The sequence below is a fragment of the Aspergillus brunneoviolaceus genome (assembly GCF_003184695.1).
Source record: "Aspergillus brunneoviolaceus CBS 621.78 unplaced genomic scaffold BO95scaffold_23, whole genome shotgun sequence".
NCBI lineage: Eukaryota > Fungi > Ascomycota > Eurotiomycetes > Eurotiales > Aspergillaceae > Aspergillus > Aspergillus brunneoviolaceus.
Genome location: NW_020290753.1, coordinates 414,579 through 436,429, shown reverse-complemented (window position 1 = coordinate 436,429; position 21,851 = coordinate 414,579). Strand labels below are relative to the sequence as shown.

The 21,851-nt window shown below is 53.8% G+C and overlaps 6 protein-coding genes across 6 annotated transcripts; 3 read left to right on the top strand and 3 right to left on the bottom strand.

The window, feature by feature from the left end:
- Positions 1-2,570: 2,570 nt before the first annotated feature.
- On the bottom strand, positions 2,571-3,706 carry BO95DRAFT_452165 (HVA22/TB2/DP1 family protein; the record flags this gene model as incomplete). Its single annotated transcript, XM_025588130.1, has 4 exons — positions 2,571-2,967; positions 3,016-3,363; positions 3,420-3,569; positions 3,678-3,706. 4 exons carry the CDS (start codon positions 3,704-3,706, stop codon positions 2,571-2,573), a joined length of 924 nt encoding a protein of 307 aa, XP_025443673.1.
- Positions 3,707-4,939: 1,233 nt separating this feature from the next.
- On the top strand, positions 4,940-6,264 carry BO95DRAFT_441579 (NRDE family protein). Its single transcript, XM_025586208.1, has 2 exons — positions 4,940-5,057; positions 5,125-6,264. The coding sequence occupies exons 1-2, from the start codon at positions 4,992-4,994 to the stop codon at positions 6,031-6,033; spliced, it is 975 nt and encodes a 324-aa protein (XP_025443672.1). The 5' UTR covers positions 4,940-4,991; the 3' UTR covers positions 6,034-6,264.
- A 1,439-nt stretch (positions 6,265-7,703) lies between these two features.
- Positions 7,704-12,332, top strand: egl3 (putative extracellular endoglucanase/cellulase; the record flags this gene model as incomplete). Its single annotated transcript, XM_025588920.1, has 12 exons — positions 7,704-7,803; positions 7,853-8,058; positions 8,106-8,170; positions 8,218-8,315; positions 8,363-9,485; positions 10,184-10,305; positions 10,361-10,473; positions 10,550-11,053; positions 11,103-11,376; positions 11,427-11,602; positions 11,653-11,833; positions 11,896-12,332. The coding sequence occupies 12 exons, from the start codon at positions 7,704-7,706 to the stop codon at positions 12,330-12,332; spliced, it is 3,399 nt and encodes a 1,132-aa protein (XP_025443671.1).
- A 785-nt stretch (positions 12,333-13,117) lies between these two features.
- On the bottom strand, positions 13,118-14,748 carry BO95DRAFT_452162 (uncharacterized protein; the record flags this gene model as incomplete). The annotated part of the gene is made up of 2 exons (XM_025588129.1): positions 13,118-14,385; positions 14,736-14,748. 2 exons carry the CDS (start codon positions 14,746-14,748, stop codon positions 13,118-13,120), a joined length of 1,281 nt encoding a protein of 426 aa, XP_025443670.1.
- A 1,873-nt stretch (positions 14,749-16,621) lies between these two features.
- On the top strand, positions 16,622-17,815 carry BO95DRAFT_481192 (uncharacterized protein; the record flags this gene model as incomplete). The annotated part of the gene is made up of 1 exon (XM_025590195.1): positions 16,622-17,815. The coding sequence occupies one exon, from the start codon at positions 16,622-16,624 to the stop codon at positions 17,813-17,815; it is 1,194 nt and encodes a 397-aa protein (XP_025443669.1).
- Positions 17,816-19,709: 1,894 nt separating this feature from the next.
- On the bottom strand, positions 19,710-21,426 carry BO95DRAFT_472615 (MFS general substrate transporter; the record flags this gene model as incomplete). Its single annotated transcript, XM_025589666.1, has 3 exons — positions 21,276-21,426; positions 20,814-21,200; positions 19,710-20,738 (listed from the first exon to the last, which is right to left on the bottom strand). Exons 1-3 carry the CDS (start codon positions 21,384-21,386, stop codon positions 19,710-19,712), a joined length of 1,527 nt encoding a protein of 508 aa, XP_025443668.1. The 5' UTR covers positions 21,387-21,426.
- Positions 21,427-21,851: the final 425 nt, after the last annotated feature.

Sequence of the window (21,851 nt, the reverse complement as noted above, 5' to 3'; positions counted from 1 at the left end):
CCAAGGCTTGTGGCAGGTCGTTCTGCCCCATCTGGCGTTAGGGAAGATTTCCCGGTGACTCTTTTTCCCAGCAAATGAGACTGCGCACAGCTAGCTTTTCTTGACATCTCCAGTCATTGACCACCGCGGAAGATCCGCCATTGTCGGGTGGAAGCGGCAAACACACCGAGCCAAGGTGGCTGTTGAGAACTAACCTTGAACTAGTAGGAAAGGTAGCTGGGCCAGTGTTGTTATTGGTGGTTTTGAATCGTCGATTTTCAGACCAGACAGCGCGCTGCCTTGCTCCATTCCATTCAAAGTCGCTATCATCCTAGCGGCCTGGCCATACTGTGTAGAGTCAGTCAGTGTATCTACTAGGTACTAAGTCACTATCCTGGGAGCTGACCATTCAGATCTCCGAGCATCCAGCAACATCATCATTATCACTGTCTGCTTATATAGCAATGAGTCATGTCAGGCGTTTAGCCTGTCCAGTGGCCTCGTTCCGTGCGGCAACTGCTTTGCCTGTTTGGTAACATCATCCCACAAATCGGTTTTTGGCCTCCTGGCGCATGACGTTTGGGCGACCATGAAATCATCGTCATGAGGATGGACACCTGAGGCCAAGATACGTTATGATTGATTACACCCGCTCGTTTGCCACACATTACCGCTTCCAAACCAGCACCTTCACATGATGATACCGTATCAAACCAACCTCATCATTCATCCTCTTCGCCTTCCTTTGACCTGGTGGTTGTGTGTAGGGTGCTTGTCTGCTTCTTGTTGTGTTACCTGAATTTTGGCGCCGGAAATCCACTCGTTGTTCATGCTATGGTTCTCATGCCTTGGCTTGATCTCTTTTCTGCTGAAAAGAAGACTTCGATGACTACTACCCCTACAATAATCCCACACACACACATACACACACACACACACACACACACACACACAAAAAGCAAGAACCCGAACCCTACCGAGTACTGCAGGGCAGCGGCCAGCAACAAGAAGAAAGAGAGAGAGGTCCGATCATCCAAACCAATAATGCAACTCCGATCGCCCGGTCAACAAACCACCACCACGTTAAAAACGATCCGAGCATTCCAGGGCGCCGCCGCAGTAGATAGAAAGATCGAAGACACATCCACATCCACACACACACACATCCCTCGCTCTGTATCCCATCAACAATATTTCTTCCCATCTCTGCCACACCGTAGACAAAACCACAGACCGACTCCGACTCCTAGACTCCCAAGTCAGGTTCTTATCCATCGTTGATGATTCTCCCCAATTGACACCGCAAATTTATTTATAGTCCCAATAATCCCGAGCAGCTGATTCGACCCTCGCTAGATGGACGATCACCAACCACCGGCCCCAGAAAATAATGCATTTGCATCTGTTTGATCTGATCGGCCACGTCTGAACCTGACATCGGCCAGCCGACGCGACGCCTTGGTTGGGCCGACACTACCGTAGACTATTTGTTCGTGGATTTTGCTTCCTTACTTAGGGGGGAGGCTGTTCTGCATGCCGTGCAGACCACGGACCACAAAACACCCGAAGCCCTTGAAGATATCGCCCAAATGGGTGGGCGCCGCTGGAGCACCTGTAGTAACTCCGCACTGTCTGGGACAATTCTCATACTCCTTCAGGTCTCTATTCAAGCGATACCTTTACAGTATTGTTGAGATGTGGCGATTTAGGTTCCCAACTTCGATTACGTTCGCCTCTTCAACAATGCCAATATATATATACTGTGCATAGTAAACCGAGCTTCCAGAAAACCCAACGTAACATTCTTCGCACTGCAGCCCACCTTCAGCCCCAACCACGCATTCTTTCTGCCTTGGTTCGCACTGTCCCATTCTTCCGAATGAATCAGGAAAGAAAAATCCGACCAAAATAAAATAAGATAGCTGAGATAAATCAGCACAGTAAAATTGACTTCCGCCCACTGATCTCTTCTCACAGGTATAACCAGCACAAAAGCACTTCTCCTAGAAATTCGTCGTGAATGCGCCCTCCAGCTCCCGGGGCCATCGCATCCTTGACTACTCTTACCTCAGAGCAGTTTTGCATGGATAAATAAATGAATCATCCTGCGGCTATGCACCCGTTGGGGGAGGCAGTAACTAGTCACAGGATAAGCTTTCCCATCCTTCCATTATACATGCCATTATCATGCCTATGCCTATATGACACTAAGAAAAGGGGCCGAGCATGGTTGTCGGTTGGCATCAGACATGAATACGCAGTGACACGAAGGATGGCAAGGAGCAACTAGGCCTGGGCGAACCCGCTGACCCCCTCGCCTACGGCAGTAAGGCTGCATTTCCCGGGGCACCTGACAAGGACAAAGCACCATTAGTTCCCGTGACATGGTCGTCGCATCTTATCCTCTGTTTCCGACGACAGTCACCCTACGCCTGGACGGGAAGCTCTATCGATAAGTATAACTGAATTCCATTCTATTTGTTGGAATATCCCCGAGCCGTTGCAGAAAGGAAAAGAGCACGGCATAACACCCCAAAACAAAGAAAAAAGATATCAAGGAAGAACAAGGACCACCCGCTGGATCCTATCTTCTAATGATGGCGGTTGCGCGTATCAGTCGATTCGCCGTTGAACCACCCCGAAGACCAGGTACCGCTGGCCGTCCGGCCGGACAGATCCGGAGAGCTCCTGTGGAGGTCCTCGTGCTCCACGTGGTGGAACGAGTTCTCGCTCGGGTTCTTATGCAACGGGGCACCGCCGTACGCGAGGTCGTCCGTATCCGTCTCGCTGCCGTGCAGCTCACGCTCCTCCTTCGCCAGGGCGCTGCGCAGCACCTCCAGCAGGTCGCGTTGGTGGGAAATGTACTGCGCCTTGTCGGCGCGGGACATGGAGGCGATATCACGGGGCAGCAGATTGCCGCTGGCAGACAGTTCCTCGCCACGGGCTTCGGGGGTCTTGCCGGCCGAGGTCACGGCTGCCACGGCAGAACTGATGGTGGAGAACCAATCTTGAGCGCCGGCGGCAGCGGGGGCGGACGGGGCCGCTGGCCCTCCAGATGCAGGAGCGATGGGGATGTTGAATCGCGAGAGAAGCGACTGCGCGTAGGCAGCAGGACCGGTTGGGGGCGGGGGAGGAGGAGCCGCCGGACGCTGAGCCGGCCAGCCGAGGATGTTCTCCCGGACGTAATCCACGGCCTGGTAGAAATAATGCAGCCCCAGAGCCTTGGCGCGCTCGTGGCTACGCCCAATAAATTCCTCAATCTCTCGCTCATGGTGGGCAAGGAAAGGATCGACATGTTCCTGGTACAGGATAATTGCGCCCTGGGTCTGGGGGAGGACAAGGTAGGAGAAGAAAAAGAGGCGGATCCAGCTGTAAAACGGCACCCTGCATCATTTCCATCAGCGTGAGGCCCAAAATAGTTATAACTTCCAGCTACGAACCATCCGAGGATGAACACTGTCCAGGACTCAGCCATCAGCACAGCGGACAAAACCACCCAGTACATCAGCCATGGTGCCAGTTGAGAGGGGTCGGAAGAGCGCAGAGCTTTATACGAGGCAAATATAGGGAAGAGGATCGTGATGACCGATCTGTTTTCATGTGAGCGTTAGCGTCTGGTCTACCTTCATCTGGGGAGAGGGGGATCTCCAAAACTGCGGAGTGAGGGGAGGAGCGGTGGGGGGATGGCGAGGACTTACGATAACAAATCTGCAATGATACCGAACATGATGGGCTGGCGCACTTGCAAAGTCTGACCACTCTGATGATTGATTTTCCCGGTGGTAGAATTGAAGCGGTTACTCTCAGGGGTGAGGGGATCGATTTATCGGTAAGCTGAGCAGCAGTCGGATTGCGGGGCGGGGAAGCTTCACGCGACCTCCGGGTGAGCAGCACAAAGGAGAGCGGCCGGCCGCAGCAAAGAAAGGGAAGAATGAAAGGGCTCTAAGACCTAAGACTTGCCGGAGAATGGTGGAAAGAGGAAGAGATAAAAAGTGTCAAAAAAAATCTTTGCACGAGAGGGCAACCCAGACGAAGCGTGGCTGCCTTGAGCAACTGGGGCCGGATCAGTAGGTAGTACGACCCATCGAGCCCTATTCTGGAGTCGGAGTCTTAATAATAGAAGACATCATCCACCTCAGGCATTCGTGCCGTCACGGGCGGGGCCAGGTTTTGGCCTTATAGCCTTGGGGCCTTGCTGCCTCATCGCCCTTCCGCTTTCCGCTCCCTGAGGGTTCAATCCGGCTGACGTCATGACGGTATTCATGCTGTGATGATCACAATTCGACAGGTTGATGAGCATGGAAAGCTACAAAATTTCTCTCTTCCCATGTCTTAGTGAGAGCGAGAAATCCAGGAGACAGGTGCAAGGGCGACAACAATGACCAGGGACCATGGGGTATTGTACTGCATTGGCGGTATGTGATTCGTCCTAATTGTGGATCGCAGGACAACGTTATCGAGCATTACCTACCTAGTAGGCTTGATAGGGTGCATCCCCGTTGGCTCCTAGGTCAGAGATCAGGGTGTTTGGATCAGTTACACAACCATTGTCATTGAATGACGGTGCATAAGTGTTTTCTCCCGATCGAAGCAGTTAATGTCCGAGAATTTAAGTTCGCATCCAGCTATAAATTGACCCTTATCGATAGATAGATATGGCAGCATGCGGGAGCCAGCGAAGTCGGGCGGTGGAGCCAAATTGCCGGTCGTGTTTGTTGTCGGATGACCTCAAGTGCCCAACAGTCGCCTCATTTTCCTCACTCACCGACCACTCGATCAGTCTTTCGATTCTCTTGCGATATTAAGAGCTTGCTTCTATACTTGAATCAACCAGCGGAGTCAGCCCACACCGGTAGCCATCCCCAATTCAACTGCGTGACTGTTCCACAAGCTCCAACCTTCCCCTCATACAAGTGGTGGCCAAGCTCTGGCCTGACATCCGTGGTCGAGCTCCCCGCAAGTGAATCGCTTTCCTGCTCCTGCTTCTTTTCCGACCATCAAATTTTGCAACAATGTGTATCGCACTGTTATCAACTGCCCATCCATCTTATTCATTGATCATAATCGACAATAGGGATGTACGAAGCATTCCCACCCCAGATGCATTCGGAGCTTTAGGACTGGCTCAGGACTGACGACGGCTAGGAATACCTTCGACGACCAACATCCCCCGCCGACTGGTGGCCAGAACCAACAGCCGACATCTTAGGTGGCCGAGATCTAGCCCGAGCGACACATGGGACGTGGATGGGAATCACTAAAGATGGAAAAGTAGCTGTGTTGACCAACTACCGCGAGGACACTTCCGAACAAGCTACTGGAGCGCGAAGTCGAGGTCTCATCGTTAACAGCTGGCTGACATCGGCTCCGGACCGACGACAGTCAACCGAGGAGTTTGTGCAGGGAATGGTTGCAAGCCCGTCTGCCAGGAATGTCGGTGGATTCAGTCTTCTGTGCGGTTACGTCAATGAACCCCTGGCCATTGTCTCCAATCGCTCGTCTACCATGGATCATATCGCCTGGGTTGCAACAGAGAAAGGTCAGACACTCGGCCTCAGCAATACAGTTTTTGACGACCGATCTTGGCCCAAAATCCTTGAGGGCGAGAGACTGATGAAGGAAGCCATTGCTGAGCACGCGCAGGCGGGGGAGGACGAGGATGCACTCGTCAACAGATTGCTCGATATGCTGAGTATCAATACGCTACCTAAGCTTGCCGAGGATGCCACCGCGGAAGACTACCTCCCGTACTTCAGGCAAAGCATATTTATCCCAGTATTGGGAGCTCGCGAGAAGTCTGTTAAACGCAAAGACGAGGTGCCTGCAGTCTGCGTTGAGAGCAAAACGGCGGAGGATGCTTCTTCCGGGCAACATGATGCTCTAGACCACTCCTTCCTGCAGGGGGCATATGGGACACAGCAGCAAACTGTAGTCTTGGTGAGTACAGACGGACGAGTGCGCTATTTTGAGCGTACGCTTTATGACAATGATGCCACTGCCATCCCGGTCGGTCAAGGTGATCGATCGTTTGAATTCCATGTCGGCCAACGATGAGAAAAGGGGACTGCGGACTGGGGTCTTCGGTAAATTGCAATGCACTTGCCTGCACATGGGTCTTTGCTCCGACTCTCAATGGGTGTGGCTTTGTAAATAGTATAATGGTTTAATATCGAGAATGCCAAAATAGCAACTGATTGCAAGCTACTGGATAAGCGAAGTGGGCATGAACTAGGCACCAGCTGGCAGTCTATTCGAGAAATCACTCAGTGCGACTAGAAGCGCCACCCGAGTATCCGAGTGAACGCATGATGAACATTTGGCTGATGTACAGTACAGTAGTTAGTTACAGTAGATTGCGGTGAGATGGAGGCGAGTCTCCCACTCTGGTGTAATTTCGGCACGTGCCTGTCAGGAGAGACAAACAAGCAACAAACGTTCCCTGCCAGAATTTCCCCCCCGTAATCCGTCGCTCCGTCGCTCCGTCCCCTCTCAAATCTCCACAACCACAAACAAATCCGAACCACTTAAAACAAAATTACGTGCCATCGTCATTCATCCTCGCCCCGTCTCATCTTCGATTGAGAGAGAAATAATCTTCCTACTCAATGATTGATTATTGATCATCCTGGTGAAGACGTCCACCAATATGACAGGTCGGTCGTCTGGAAATGAGCACTGCGAAGCCTGGAAGTCGGTGGACGGTTACGGTGGGTCGCAAAGGGTGAATGTCTCAGGTGAAATAATATCGGACCGGTCCATTAATTAATTGGGAAGAACAGCCGGGCGAGTCGGGGAAAAGCAAGACGACCAAATCTTGCTCTAAGCTGAAGTGAATGAAATCAACCGCCCTCTTCACAGCCAACACCTCGCCGTTTGTGTGCGTCCTCGGCCCGGAATTATTTAATTAATCGAATCACATCGCCGAGCGCTCCACCAACGAACGGCAGGCTTGGGACGCGATGCTGTTTCATCTAGATCAGATTCCCTAGCAATTGCATGGTGTGGCCCCACGCCGCCAAACGGCAATTTGACCTGGAGAAATGAAGGACGACGGCTTGGGGCCAGTGCACGCCTCCGAAAAGGGTGATCATGATGGGGACACTTGTTTTTCCCTATTGTGCTAAGCCTTGAGCTGCGACAACGGTGCTGGCCACCATCCCCACTGAACTCGAACGTTCCATGAAGGAGAATTGAGGGGATGTCGCAACAATGCCGGAGTTGATGTCTGGGATGCGGGATTATTTTTTGTTTCCAGCTGGGATCTCTTTTCTTTTCGAGGCGCGAAAGTCGTGGTCAGAGTCGCTGGCGAAGCGCCCAGATATCACATGTAAGTGATATTAAGGGTCCTTGCTAGCTTCGGCGTCGGCCTGGAGCCTGCTCATATCGGGGCAGATGGATTTGGGGCGAAAGGTTCTCGACTTTAACATATCCACCCGGGTGCATGGGTCCCGATTCCTTCAGTGGCGGTCTCAGGGGGATGCGCCCAATTCTGCCTCCGAGATTAAGCAGTGGAACCGTTGAATTGCCAGGGAATCTTCCGACTAGCTTGTGTGCCTGGACGATCGAGTGGTATAAGAAGGAGAGCCCCCGGCCGTTCATCTTTGCTGCTTGGCACATCACAATCAAGACTGGCTCTTGACGTTCCTTCTTTACTCTCGCATTCATTCATTCTTTTTCATCAGTCTCTCTTTTAATCGACCAGATCGATATACATTCTTTTCAAAATGAGAATCAGCAACTTGGTTATTGCGGCCTCTGCTGCCGGCATGGTCAACGCTCTCCCTAAGCGTGAGATGAAGAAGCGTGCTTCCTCTGGTTTCACCTGTAGGTCATGCCTTATGGGGATGGAGAATAGCAATGCTGACCGATGCAGTCTTCGGTGTTAGCGAGTCTGGTGCTGAGTTTGGTTCCGGCGTTGGTACTCTGGGAACCACCTACACCTGGCCTACGACCAGCCAGATCCAGATCCTGAGAGATGCGGGCATGAACATGTTCCGTATTCCCTTCCTGATGGAGCGTCTTACTCCCGACAGCATCACCGGCTCTTTTGCTTCTGCCTACCTTAGCGACCTCAAATCGGTATGAGCCACATGACCATATCCATCGAATCGTTCTGACAAGAACAGACCGTCCAATTCGTCACTGACAGCGGAGCTTACGCCGTCCTCGATCCCCACAACTATGGAAGATAGTAAGCAAGCCGGCATTCTGTGCTATACGTGGCTAATAGTCTACTAGCAACGGAAACATCATCACTTCCACCTCTGATTTCCAGACCTGGTGGAAGAACGTTGCCGCTGAGTTCGCTGACAACGACAAGGTCATCTTTGATACCAGTGAGTTGCATAGTGCCTGCTGATGAAGCATGAGACTAATCGATCAGACAACGAGTACCATGATATGGAGCAGTCCTTGGTCCTGAGCCTCAACCAGGCCGCCATTGACGGTATCCGTGCCGCCGGCGCCACGACTCAGTACATCTTTGTTGAGGGTAACAGCTACTCTGGTGCCTGGACCTGGACCGAGAACAACGATAACCTCTCCGGCCTGACCGATACCGAGGACAAGATCATCTACGAGATGCACCAGTACCTCGACTCCGATGCCTCTGGTACCTCGGAGACTTGCGTCAGCTCCACCATCGGTAAGGAGCGTCTCGAGAGTGCCACCGAGTGGCTTCAGACCAACAACAAGAAGGGTGTTATCGGAGAATTCGCCGGTGGTGTCAACTCCGTCTGTGAGGAGGCTGTTGAGGGCATGCTTTCCTACATGTCCGAGAACAGCGATGTCTGGGTCGGTGCCTCTTGGTGGTCTGCCGGTCCCTGGTGGGGATCCTACATGTACAGCCTGCAGCCCTCCGATGGCCCGGCTTACTCGACTTACCTTCCCATCCTGGAGAAGTACTTCCCTGATGGTGACTCTACCACCTCTGCTTCCAGCTCCGCTGCTACCTCTGTCGCTGCCGCCACCTCCGCAGCCACCTCCGCGGCCACCTCCGCTGTCTCTGCTGTTCAGCAGACCACCACCGCTGCTCCCCACCCTCAGGTCTCGACCACTTCCGCCATCTCCGTCGCTGCCGCCGCTCCCAGCAGCAGCTCTTCCGCTACCACCTTTGCCACCTCCACCAAGTCTAAGTCCCCCTGCAAGCTGCACAGCACCAGCAGCGCTGCTTCCGCGGCTGCCACCAGTGCTGTTGTTGCCACCCAGCCCACTACCTCCGCTGTTGTTGCTACCCAGCCCACCACAAGTGCCGTTGCTGCCAGCCAGCCTACCACCACCGCTGTTGCTGTTGCCGCCACCACCCCTGCCGTCATTCCTAGCCCCATCACCTCCAGTGTGGCTGCTGCCAGCGGCAGCGCTGGTGTCAGCGATCCCCAGGGTGCCCTGGCTACCAACGCTGCTGGCCAGGTCAATGAGTTCTACCAGTGCGGTGGACTTAACTGGACCGGACCCACTGAGTGCGCCAGCCCCTACACCTGCGTGAAGCAGAACGACTACTACTACCAGTGTGTCGCCTCCTCCAACTGAATAGCGATCGTGCGGTAGCTCCGGAATGGTCGATTATCTGAAACGCTAGCAAGAGCCGAGGGGATGGGAGGAGATCAGCTTGATTCTTATTCTTGTATATATCTAAGAAAAATTTATTAGGGATATCCCCATTCAATATAGATTGGCTTGCCCAGCATATTTGTCCCACCGGTGTGCATATAAATTAGACTATTGAAATGTCCGCACAATGTTCCAGGTTCTGTATAGCTGCCAGTTCATGTCCCACCGGAACCCCCGTCCGAGGCCGTTGATGGCAACCGCCACCTGGGCTCCTCCGGGCGGTGTCTGCTTCGGAAGACGCCTCCGAGAAAACCATCCTTGCTTCAGCGACTCACTTTCCCACCAATTTGATGCATTCATCGCGGGTTACGATCGAGAATGCCACCTTTCCGACGAAAGTCACGATTGGACAAGGTGTCAAATGCGTATAATCTCATCAATCAGCTTCTCCGCGTGGACAATATCTGCTGACTCAGGCTAGCTGCGAAGAATGTAAAAAACGGAAGACCAAATGCTCCGGCCGGTTCCCTTGTCAATCTTGTGTCGCACGTCATGTTGATTGCACATTCAAAAGACCCGAGAGGAAGGTTTTAGTATCAGAAAGGTACCCTTATCTCTTTGGCGACTCATGAGACGACACTGACCGCGCTTTTAGTTATTTGCGTGCGCTCGAGGACAACTGTGCCCTGCGCCGCCCCCAGTCAGCGCCACCGACCAAGGAGTTGTCCGAAGAAAGAGTGTCCCGGAGTAGCCCTCCGTTACCTTTTGTCGCAGATGGTAATCGTAGAGATGTCATACATTGCACCAGGGCACACCCATTGATTGATCTTAGACGCGTCCCCACTTCCCCAGACCAGCACCGCCGAGGCACTCATCACCAACCCTCTTGTCTCTGCCACATCCTTCTACCTGAAGGATACGACCGGACGATATAGTAAGCTCCAGGTTTGAGATGGCTTCCAAGGACTTAGCTGAATCTTCATGATATTGTGGGCCGTCCTCCTCCTGGTCCTTTTCCCAGCGCGTCTTCCTGCTCCTCAAATCCGCGGTTCCCGACTACCTGTGCCCAGATCTTCCTTTTCACATCGATGGCTGTACCTGGGAACTTAGCTGGTCCCGGACTGATTTTGAAGATGCTTCTGTTGTGGAGGGGCTGCCGTCGCTGGATGACTTTCTCTATTTGCTCAACACCGTCAAGTTCCATTCCTCTCGGATGCTATATCTCGTCGACGAAGACGAGTTCATACCTCATCTCCACGAGTTCTACGATCGAGGGCTCGAGAAGGCCAAAACTCAGCCCCTATGGTTCATTCAATACCTCCTGATCATCGCTCTCGCCAAGGCTTTCTTGACCACACCCAGGAATCCCAAATTACCGCCAGGATCAGCTTTCTTCACAAGGGCTATGTCTCTAGTACCGGATTTTATAGGCCTGAATCGTCAGCCAAATCGTGGCATGCAGATTCTGTACCTGATAGGTCTGTATCTGGTGTCGGTGGACATGAAAGATGCTGCTTATGTTTATGTGGGAGACCTTGATGAAGGTATTGACCAATGGCTGACCGCAATCGCAGGTCGGCCAGGCGATCCGGATGTGTATCATGGAGGGGATATACCGGGAGCCACCAGACGGACTTTTTGGGACTGGTATCGCGCATCAGTGCCGTAACATCTGGTGGTCCGCATATATTCTTGACCGGCAGCTATCATCGATGATAGGCGGTCCAGTATCGATCCAAGATGCGGAAATCACTTGTGCGCTCCCCGTCGCTTACGATCAGTCGGAGGATGCTCTGTTCTTCACCATGCATGTCAAGCTTTCCCGCACGATCGGCCGCGTGTTGAATTGTGAGTCCAGCATTCGAGGTGTGCGGCTCTATCTAATATGGTGCTCCTAGCCGTATACACCACCGATTTTCGATTGCGACAGTCATTCATCTCCACGATTCAGTCTGTGCTGCGCGAGATGGCCGATATTCTGCGGGAGACGGAGGAGATGGCCGCCAAAGTCTCGCATCATTCCCTGCGTACAGTATCGACTATGACGAGCCATCTGACAGTAAAATACCACCAAGTAGGTCAAGTTTGACTGATACATCACAGGTGGACTGACGGTTGTTACAGTGTATTATTCTGGCCACGCGTCCGCTGTTCCTTCACTTTCTCATCAACCGGCTCCAACCACAGGATCAGCGCGGCAAGACAGTGATCCCCGTCCAGCTGAGACCGCTTCTCGAAACCTCTCTGCAGTCGGCCAAGATCTCATTGAGGACTTTGTCTGTATTGTACGAGCAGTCACTTCTCGGTACGTCTGCCATTTTCTTTTCTTTTTTTCTGTAGGCTGTAAGAAACTCAAAGAAAGCATAGAATCGTTCCTTCCTTTCGATCTGGAAGGGATCTTCTCTTCCGCATTCATCCTCACCATCGCCCACTTCATCGACCCTGCTCTGGTGCCGGATTTGGCCAACTACGTGCTCACCGCTTCGCGCATGCTGTCCGACATCGTTGCCAAGGGCAACATGACCGCCGCGCTGCGGCAGAAGGAACTGGATTTGCTACAGAGGATGACCGGACATGTCGTTAGCGGGGAGAGTAGTGATCATGATGATGGAAGGGAAAGTGTCTCCCGCATGGTGAGTCTTCCTGAGCAGACGGATCCCGCGGCGGAGTCGGAGTTTATGATGGCGGATGAGGAGATTACCATGAGCCCTACACAGATATTGAGTCTGGCGGAGCATTTGGACTTGCTGAACGAGAGTGCGTGGGATATTGGATTCGGACTCGAGGGGCAGGGTTTGATGTGAGGGTGTGTCATTGGGGTGAAGTTAGAATGGTGGAGATTCGTCTGATCTGCCTCGTGCCCGAGGTCTCACGGGCTCTCGCATCTACTGTTGAGGGCTGGTTCGCTTTGACTATCATCACCAGTCACTGCTTCAGCACTAGGGCTCCAATGACAGGCGCCTAGGCGGCCTGTCAGACACATCGGCCAATAAATGCCTCAGGCACCCGTGGCACTATCTATGTTGTACATAGCGCGGAGCGAAGGCCCCGCGAGCCGGCCTCCTTTATCTTCTCGCCATGAATGGAACTCTTGGTTGACAAGCAGTAGTTCATCTACCTGCCGTATCCTCACATCCCATCCTCTAATAATGCCCTCTATGTTTCGTGTTGCATGGAATAGGTGAAGCCCTCACATGCCGATCGAAGTGGAGTCTGCATGCAACGGTGTCGATTGGCTCCACTGCCTCTCACCATCGGTATGTATAAATGCACTCGTCAATCTCAATCCCATAAGAACGGAAGACAAGATCAAGAAGAAAGAGCAGGGGCAAACCCTACAATCAGCATTCAGCGCATGATACCAGAAAATCGAAAGGTGCTTGTTTGAGCACCCAGCCGCCAGGTTCATCGCCAACTTGTCCATCATCCTACGAGCAGAATATTGTAACCAAAGGAATGTATCATATTAGATTAGGATTAGAAACCAAGAGTATGTATATCTATAATGTCCCCGGAGGCAGGCATGTTCATCGGCTCCTCCAGCAGTCCACGGTCCTCAGCGAGGAAACCACCCCCCCCCACTCTCTCTCTAACCGGCCTGGGTGTAGACGGTGGTGTTGGTGACGGCCTCGGCGGGCAGCCACTGGCCGGCGACGGTATGGTTGTAGGCGAGCTGGGCGAGGGTGAAGGTGTGGAGCTCGGAGACGAGGACGGTGCGGTCGAGGGGCAGGACGCGGTGGACCATGGCGTTCTGGGTGAGCATGGAGACGTACTCCTCGTCGGCGACGGCGGTGAGGTTGGCGTCGAAGGTGACGCGGATCAGGGCGTCGGGGGAGTTGCTGCTCAGCAGGGAGGTGGACAGCAGCCAGAGGGCGGGGCCGCCGGCGGGGGTGGAGGCGTCGGCGAGGTGCAGGAGGCCCGCGTTGGCGCCGAGCAAGGGGTGGCGCAGCCGGAAGAAGGCCATCTCGCCGTCGGCGCCGATGTGGCCGAAGGTGCCCGTGCCGCCGGTGGCGTTGCCGGCCAGCGTGAACCAGACGCCGCCGCGCAGGGGCCCCGCGGCGGGGACGGAGATCATGCCGACGGCGTTGTTGCCCACGCTCGGCGGGATGGGCAGCTGCGCCGTCTCGCCGCTGGTGGCGTTGATGCGCAGGATGGCCGAGTCGGTGTCCTGGGTCACGTAGATCAGGCCGGTCGTGGGCTCCTCCTTGATGAAGACGGGGCTGTTGAGGCAGGGGTACAGCTTCGGGTCTCGGGTGGGGACGGCGGCCGTCGAGTGGGAGCCCCCGGACCGGGCGATGGTGGTGGTGGCGTTCAGGTGGGAGACGTCCGCCGAGAAGACGTAGTACCGGCCCGTCTGCGGCGAGGCGACCTTCAGCCCGGCCCAGACGCGGTTCCCGATCTCGAAGACGCAGTGCGGCCCGTTGCCGGGGGCGGGGATGTCGATCGTGCGCACCACCACGGGCTTCGCCGCCAGCGTGCGGCCGGGGTCCACGAGCAGCAGCTTGTTCTCCGCCTGCAGCGTCAGCCACATCAGCCCCGGGTACAGCGTCGACGGCCACACCCCGTGCAGCTGAGAGCTGCGGTTGCGCCCCATGGGGAACGTCTGCCACGCGATCGGCTCCTCCGTGGTGGGGTCGAGCTCGATCTTGACCAGCTCGCTGTCCGACATCTGCGATAGCAGCACGAAGTTCGTGTTCGGCACCCGCGCGAACTCGTGTGTCTCCGTGGCCACCGGCAGCTGGTACTCAGTCAGTCGCCGGCTCACCAGCGTGTTGGCGTTGGCCGACTGCTGCTGCGCCAGCGCCGTGGGGAGGAGGGCGCTCAGCCCCAGCGCGGCGACCACGAGCGGCTTGAGAGCTTGGTGCAGCATTTTTTTCTGCCTTGGTCTTTGAAGCAGCAGTGTCTCTGGCGTTGCAGGACTGGATGGACGCTGTAGCAGCAAGGGGAGGGGGGACTGGCCTCCTATTTGAATTTTTCCTCCGGGATTATTGCCCACTACCCAAGGCAATTAGCGGCCCATGCGAAGGGAACTTCGCCTAGGGCAATCGGATCCCTCTTCACGAAGCTAACCACCCAAAGATGTCAATCGCTTCCTGTTAGACGCACAGTGGCACACAGCTGAACTGCGGAGCGAGAGATCGGCTGGATCCCTGAGTCGAAGATCGCTGATCGCTTGCCCGATCCGTGCTAGACCGGGATCCCATCGCGCGCGATCAACATGTTGGTTGCACTATGGGAGATTGGGAATTGATTAAGGGCTCTAAAAGTTGTTAGAGTGATCTTATTGCTGGATCGGGATAATGCAAAGCTCACCTCTTGGGCCCTGGGCCCTGGGCCCTCTCAGGGGTGGATTGGTTCACTGCAATGGGTTTAGAGTTGGCTTGATGGGAGAGTGGGGGAATACGGGCTGAAGATGACCGTCTATGGTCCGGAAGTACGAATCCGAGATCCTCCGGTGGCATAATCTGCACTTGCACCTCAGTCACCAGTCAGTTTGCATTATAGTCAAAAGCATCAAAACAAAATTCAACAAAAACATACAACAGAAGGGATTCGCTGGTGGTCACCCACCCAACTACTAACCTCCCGGCGTGTGGCTTGAGTACGGCTGAGCGGACGGGAAGCCCTATTTTCCACACCCTGTGGTCGTATGTGCTTGATCTAACGCCTTGCTGTTATATGATGATCAAGAAATATGTTCTCAGCATAGCGATCGACTCGTCAATTTTCGGGCCTATTTTCGGCCAGCGGTGAATTTCCAGCCAAGGAAAAGAGCAGCTGGAAAGACTTAGAGTACATCAATTCAAATCAAGTGAAGGAACGGTTTTTTTCTTTCTTGATTCTTCTTTTCCTCTTTTTTTAAGAGAATTGACATGGGCAAGAAAGGCTCTTAGTGGTCCAACATATGGCACCGAATTCTGTACTTCCAGCGGCCCTAGAATCAGATCTTGTTCCGCCCCGCATATCAAAATGTTCAACCCTGTTATGAGTAATTCTCTTATAGCCACAGTTCCTACTCACCATCCCGATCTCCCGATCATTATCATCTCCGCAGGCCGGCAAACTCGTTTGCCGTCCCTTCATTCATTCATTCATTCATTCAATCATTAGATGGTCTTCAAACTACAAATCGCCACGGTCATCATCCATAATGCCGTGAATGGAGTCGAACGGTCGTTTCGACGGCCCTGAGCAGCACATCCCATAGACGCGGAATTGAGAAACCCACTTTCTTCGTAAACTATTCTTCTATCTATAGTTCGAAGTAGTATTCAGATCTAGAACACAGATAAAAAGAAATAGCGTTAAGGAGATAGAAAATGTGTGTATCTAGTAGTAAGTAATTAGTTGAGGTAGTATGCCTACTAGACTTATCCAGTAGATAAGCTAGTATATATGAAAACAGTATAAAGCTGTCTGTAATAAGAATAGCGGTGCTAGTGTCGACAACAACAGGCGACATGTTGCAGCCCACCACTCCAGTGTTGCCATAGCCCTCCTGCGCCAATGATCACAATGGCGGCAGTCTTTGTTGGCCATGCTGCCGGTGGGACAATGGTCTCACTCCTTTGTCGTGAGCTTTGTAGCTTTACACATATGAGCGATTCTCCTGCGGGAGTTCCCGACTGGTTTCCCTCGCCTCTGGCAGCTGTCTGCCAGACCCACCGGTCGTAGAGGATTGGCGCTTGGGTTCAGTCTACCACGGTGACCTTAAGATTGGAGTGGTAACTCTCTGTGGCAGGTGTACACATATCTGAAACGGACAAGACGATATCTCCTGCCCTCACGAGACCGGAGAGACAGCCCTAGTTGCCGCTTTCCCCGCCCATCCATTGACCCCCCAAAGAAACCCATTAGATTCGGTGCATTCTATGGCTTATACACAAGGTGTCTTGCGAAACTACAACAACGAGAGATTCCTCTGTCAAAGAAAGCCCTTACACGCTGGTGAACAAAAGATCCACTACGACAAAGAGAACTGGTTCAGGGTTCCGTGTATATATAAACTCCCTCGGCCTGCCCTCCCTGCTCGATCCGAGTACAGCCTTCCAGCTTCAAAAGTTGCTTCGCATTGACCATCAATCAGAACATCATGGCAGACTACTGTTACGGCGAGATGTCCGCGCGGGCACGTGTGCAAGTTTTTGATGTAGAAGTGCATAGCACATCCGGTGAGTCAGATGATGACCCGGGGACTGGTATTTATGAGGAAGATGTTCTTTGCACGTCCAGTGAGTCCGAGGATGACTCTGATTTCGATGATCGTGACGAGAGCCCACCCTGCCCACCATTCACGCCGGAATCCCCACGGGATGGCGAGGATCTGGTGGACGATGTGGCGTCTCTCCTGGATGGCAAAGGCATCGGCAATGTGCTCGGTGGAGAGGCCGCGCTTTCGATCATGGGCGTGCCCCTCATCCCTCACTTCACCGCGTTCATCATTCCGGATGGGCAAATCGACCAGGCGGCCCAGGTGCTCCGTGACGCCCAGTACCCCGCCTGCAAGGATCTGGACCAGTTCGCCGCCAACCCCACCAATACCAAATCCCGCATCCGCTGTCATGCGTTGACCGGGGGCGCCACTCGCAGCTGGCCCATCCCGGCCCATCACTTCCACACCGACGATCGCTACCCTGCGGACCGCAAGGACCGCAACCAGACCCGCGGCGTCTTCCTCTATTGCGCGTCGCAGATGCTGGCCCCGGGCTTTCCCATGCCCCCCGCTGGGCCTCCGCCGCCCGAGGACCCCTTTTACATGGCCACTTCCGATGCGCGGCTCTACAGGCCATCGTTGTGGGGCGGCCGGGTGATGCTGAACTGCCGGGGCCGGCGGAATAAGAAGTCCTACCCGGTCAAAATCCTCCACCCGGCGCGGTATATGGAGAATCTGGTCTACCTGATGGTCCGCGACATTGGGTACCTCGTCTGCAACGGGTGGCAAGCCGAGCTGAAATGTATGTTGTCGTTCAGTCCGCTCTTGCCGAGTGCGAACCTAGCGCTGGCCGCGATCGATGTCGAGCTCGAGGACGTACAGGATGGGCCGATCCGGGACTGGCTTGGGCTGCACCAGATATGGGACAATAATGAGGCGGCCATCTGCGTTCGGTTCGCGGCTCTTCACCGGCATTGGAAGAAGTCGGGCCTACTGGGTGAACCCCTGATGACTCCCCGGGAAGCGAAGGGTGTCTCGCCGAGAGACATTGAGAAGTGCCTCAGGAACATGGAAGAGGGGAAACCCCCAAGCCTGGCTCGTGAGGAGTCCGGCTGGACTTGTCAATTGATGTAGGTTACCTTTATACCTTACCTATATCTAGAAGAAAAATATATATATGTACGTATCATTTTATTTTGAATCTCTGCAGTAGGACATAGTAGTTACAGAAAACTAAAGGGACTGCTTGTTTCTATGAGTTGTTTCGGCGTTCCTGCGGCAGGCTACCTTTGGCATTATTGCAAATTGGCACGAGTAAGCCACCCCAGCCCACTGTAGTAGTATTTTGAGCAATCGAACCACATGGTCTAAGGCGTTTGGTTACCAGGCTGGTTAGCTGCTTGGCGTTGATATCTCTGACCGCGGCCCTGGGCTGCCAGGCCTTGGTGCCTGAGGGTTGTTTGCTCACCGCCCACCTCGGTGGCCTGAGCTAGTTCTCCCAGATAGCCTCACGTAGAAGAATCAATCCATCTTCCACCTCTTTCAGAGGCGTCATCAATCTCTTCTTGCTCCCCTTGTACCAAGCGCGAAGGACTGGCTATCCCCGAAGGAGACTCACGCTTTCTGTAGCGAGAAATGGAATTAGAGCCGTGTCGTCGTGGAGTATGGATCGAAGATTGCCCGCAAGCCCCAGCAGCCGGATACCGTTACCTTCGGCTTCTGGGGCAAGGTCACCACCGGCTTACACCCGACTAACCATTACGGAATGCTCGCCGTCATGCTATGTGTGACCTGCGGCCTCGCCCTGTTGTACTATCTGGTCCAACTGTCACTTCCTTACTCGCCTCCGAAGTCCAACTGGCAGAAGTTTCTAGAAGGGTGCAAGGCCTTGTTCGGCTATTGATTCGGTCGGGTTGGGGCAATCGGTCAGGAACACTACCATTGTCCATGCCCTTGGCTGAATTACCGGGTATATTGTACTGTAATTCGTTGTGCCATAGAATATCAAGTATCAAGCTGCCTTCCCCGATTATCGCTATCTAGTAGGCGCAGCTACTTACCCCTCCTGCTCCTCCCAAGGTTGCAGTTGGCCCGGAGTTGGTGGCGGCGGTCGGAGACTGAACCTGAAAGGTGGCGATGTGAGGGATAAGGTATGCATCTACTTCGAACACGATTACTATCAGGAAGGAAGAATAAGAAACTATCCAGCTAGAGTAACTTGCCGATGTATCCTCTCGCTTGGAGAGCTTCTTACCACGGCGTCTTCCTCTAGGATGGTTCTGTCCTGCGTGCCACTTTTGCTTTTATCCGGGTCTTTTTCTTTTTGGCGGTGCAGGATTATCTATTCGCAATAGACCTAGTGACTATTCCATCCCAGTAGTACTAATGCTTTGTGCTGTGCTGGCTTATTCTGCTGTCCGAAGGAAAAGTAGTAGCCTTCCCCCCTGTTCCCATGGCCTCCATTCCTTGTGCCTGTCCAGATATATGTCTAATGAGTGACACTACTGCCAATGTTATAGAGATATGATCAGACCACAATACCTCGAACCTTTTGGTAAGCCTGTCTTTGATTACATAGAGGGTTCTAGATCTCAGCTGCTCTCTAGATACCGTCTTTCAGGTAAAGACTAGTACACAGTCCTTAACCCCGTGGTCGTATGCACCTCTCCGCATGCGTCCGCTAACCGGAAGACAAGGTATGGATGGGCTCCTTTCAAGCTCCGCCCCTAGCAGCGAGGCAGCAGCTCTGTAGCTGAGCGGCACTTGGAGAGGAAAGGGCTTGGCTATAAAAGAGCATACCCCCGAGATATCGCTTTTCCCTTCCGGTGGCGGTTGCGAAGAAGAAAAATAATTTCATGTTCGACTATGCAGCTCTAAAGACCGAAGTCCCGAGCTCGGAGCTCGGGGCTACCGGCAGGAATCTAAATCCGATCTAGACCGAGCACTCACTCCCCCGATTCCCCAATGTTTTCGGACATCATGCAGCTGCACAAGATGACAAGACCCAAAAGCACTGACTCTACGACTTTCACGTCTGCCCAATAGCTCGCAAGCGCGATCCAAAGACCCACAGTATCACAGGAATAGGCCAACACACCGCAACAAAGATCAATCCCAGCAGGCTGTTCCCCCACCCGTACCCGAGGGCGGCATACAAATCCGGGGCGAAGATGGGGAAGACGAAGCCGAGGATGTTGGACAACATGCGCGCGGCGGCGTTGGCCGAGGCGGCGTGCGTGGTGAACTCGTCCAGCAGGTAGGCTAGCATGCCCTGGGACAGAATGAAGCTGCCCGTGACGAAGATGGCGGTGCCGACATCAACGATGATCCAATGCAGGCGTCCCTCCGCCGACCAGCCGTACAGGAAAATGCCCACGGGGGTCAGGAGGATGCCGAGGACCAGGAACGGGACCCGGAATTCTGGGGTGGGTGCGCCGTCGTGGTGGCGCGCCCTTAGGGCTCGGTAGATTCGGTCCATTAGGTGGCCGCCCGCCTGCGAGGCGGTGATGGTGCCGATCGCGATGGCGATGTAGTTCAGGCTGCTGATTGTCGCGGACTCGTCGTACCGCTCGATCCAGAGGGTCGCGTAGGTGGATAGCAGGAGGCAGTAGATGGCGAAGTTCAGCGCCATGATCAGCGCGATGACCTGGATCGCTGGGCGGTAGATGAGGAGACCTAGTGATCGAATGAGGTGGACGCCTAGCCGGGCGCTGAGGTCTTGATAGAAGGCTTTGTCGAGTAAGGGCGTGAGAGAGTGTTTGCTGAAGGAGGAGAGAGGAGCAGGGGTGGCATTCTGACGGTAGCGGTGGAGGGCGGCCTTCTTCCGAAGTAGACTTGGGGTGTAGCATTCCGGCAGAAAGAAGATGTCGATCAGTACAATCACGGCGTCGAACATGGAGAGGATCCAGAATAGCCAGCCCCACGGCAGATGCTGAGAGATTACTCCGCCAATGATGGGACCCAGGGCCGGACCCAGATAGGGGATAAAGGTGGCCAGCGCGAGGGAGCGTCCTCGATGTTCCGGCCGATACATGTCCGCCAGGATAGGACCCGTGAGCTGTATGAAGCAGACCGCGTCAGTTGGCAGTGCATTCAACTTCATCCTGGAATGGAACAATAACAAAATACTGACCGTGATGCCTGCACTGGCGCCTGATCCGGCCAGGAATCGCCCGGCCGTCATGAGCCCGACTGAGAAGTTCACGGGACACAGTGCATTCCACAAGGTATAGAACAGATTACTGGCAATCCATACCGGTCGCCGCCCGTACATTTCGGAGAGAGCAGCGATTAGAAACGGAGCAAAGGCGAGACCCAGGATGAAAATAGAGAAGGTGACCTGAGTGGCCGTACTGCCCAGGTGAAGGTCGGCGCCGATTTGAGTTAACGCGGCGGCCATCATACTAGTCGACATGAGGGTGACGAGTTGCCCCAGCGAGACGATCAGCGCGACTGAAACTTTCCGTATGGAAGACCAGTTGTAGGGATCGTGGGGATCGTCAGGGGAGTCCCAGGTAGCCTAGGGATGGGTTGGAGGTTAGATCAAAATTGGCACCGGGGAGGGCATGATTATAGATCGAAGTTTCTGACTTACGCCATGTTCTTCGAGCAAGGCGTTCAATCGCTCTTGCTGCCGATCGGTGATGGTCACCACAGGCGGTGACGAAGTCGCTTCAGCCGGAATGTCCTTTTCTTCAAAAGACATGACGAAGACGCTTAAATCCGTGTTTCGATTTGAATGTCAAATAGACTCAACAGATCTGGTGACGGTGTTGGAATCTTATATAAAGAGGAGGTCTCGGAGGACAGTGAAGAGGGTCGGAGAAAGGTCGGAGAGTGAAAAGCTTAACACCGAGGCTGGTATAATATAATTCTAGAGGAAGAGAAAAAAGAAGTAGGATACATACTGCGGCCTCACTCCGAGTCTGAATTACGGCATGTCGTCAATCAGGGACTTGACTTTTCAAATTTATTGCTGGCTCAGGTGGCTTGAGTAGGGCTGAGCGGGCGGGAAGCCCCATCTTCCACTCCCTGTGGTCGTACGTAGTGACCATTCCTGTAACTTATGTATATAGATGTAGTTCACTAATTCAAAGTAAGACCCGCGAAGGTGGTACGATATTGCTGCTTTACTGTCCGTTCTTTCACCAATGGCCGTTGCCGACCAAGA

Coding starts and splice junctions, on each gene's coding strand:
- BO95DRAFT_441579 (XM_025586208.1), top strand. CDS start 4,992: ATGTGTATCGCACTGTTATCAACTGCCCATCCATCTTATTCATTGATC. Junction 5,058..5,124: donor TCATAATCGACAATAGGGAT/GTACGAAGCATT, acceptor GACGACGGCTAG/GAATACCTTCGACGACCAAC.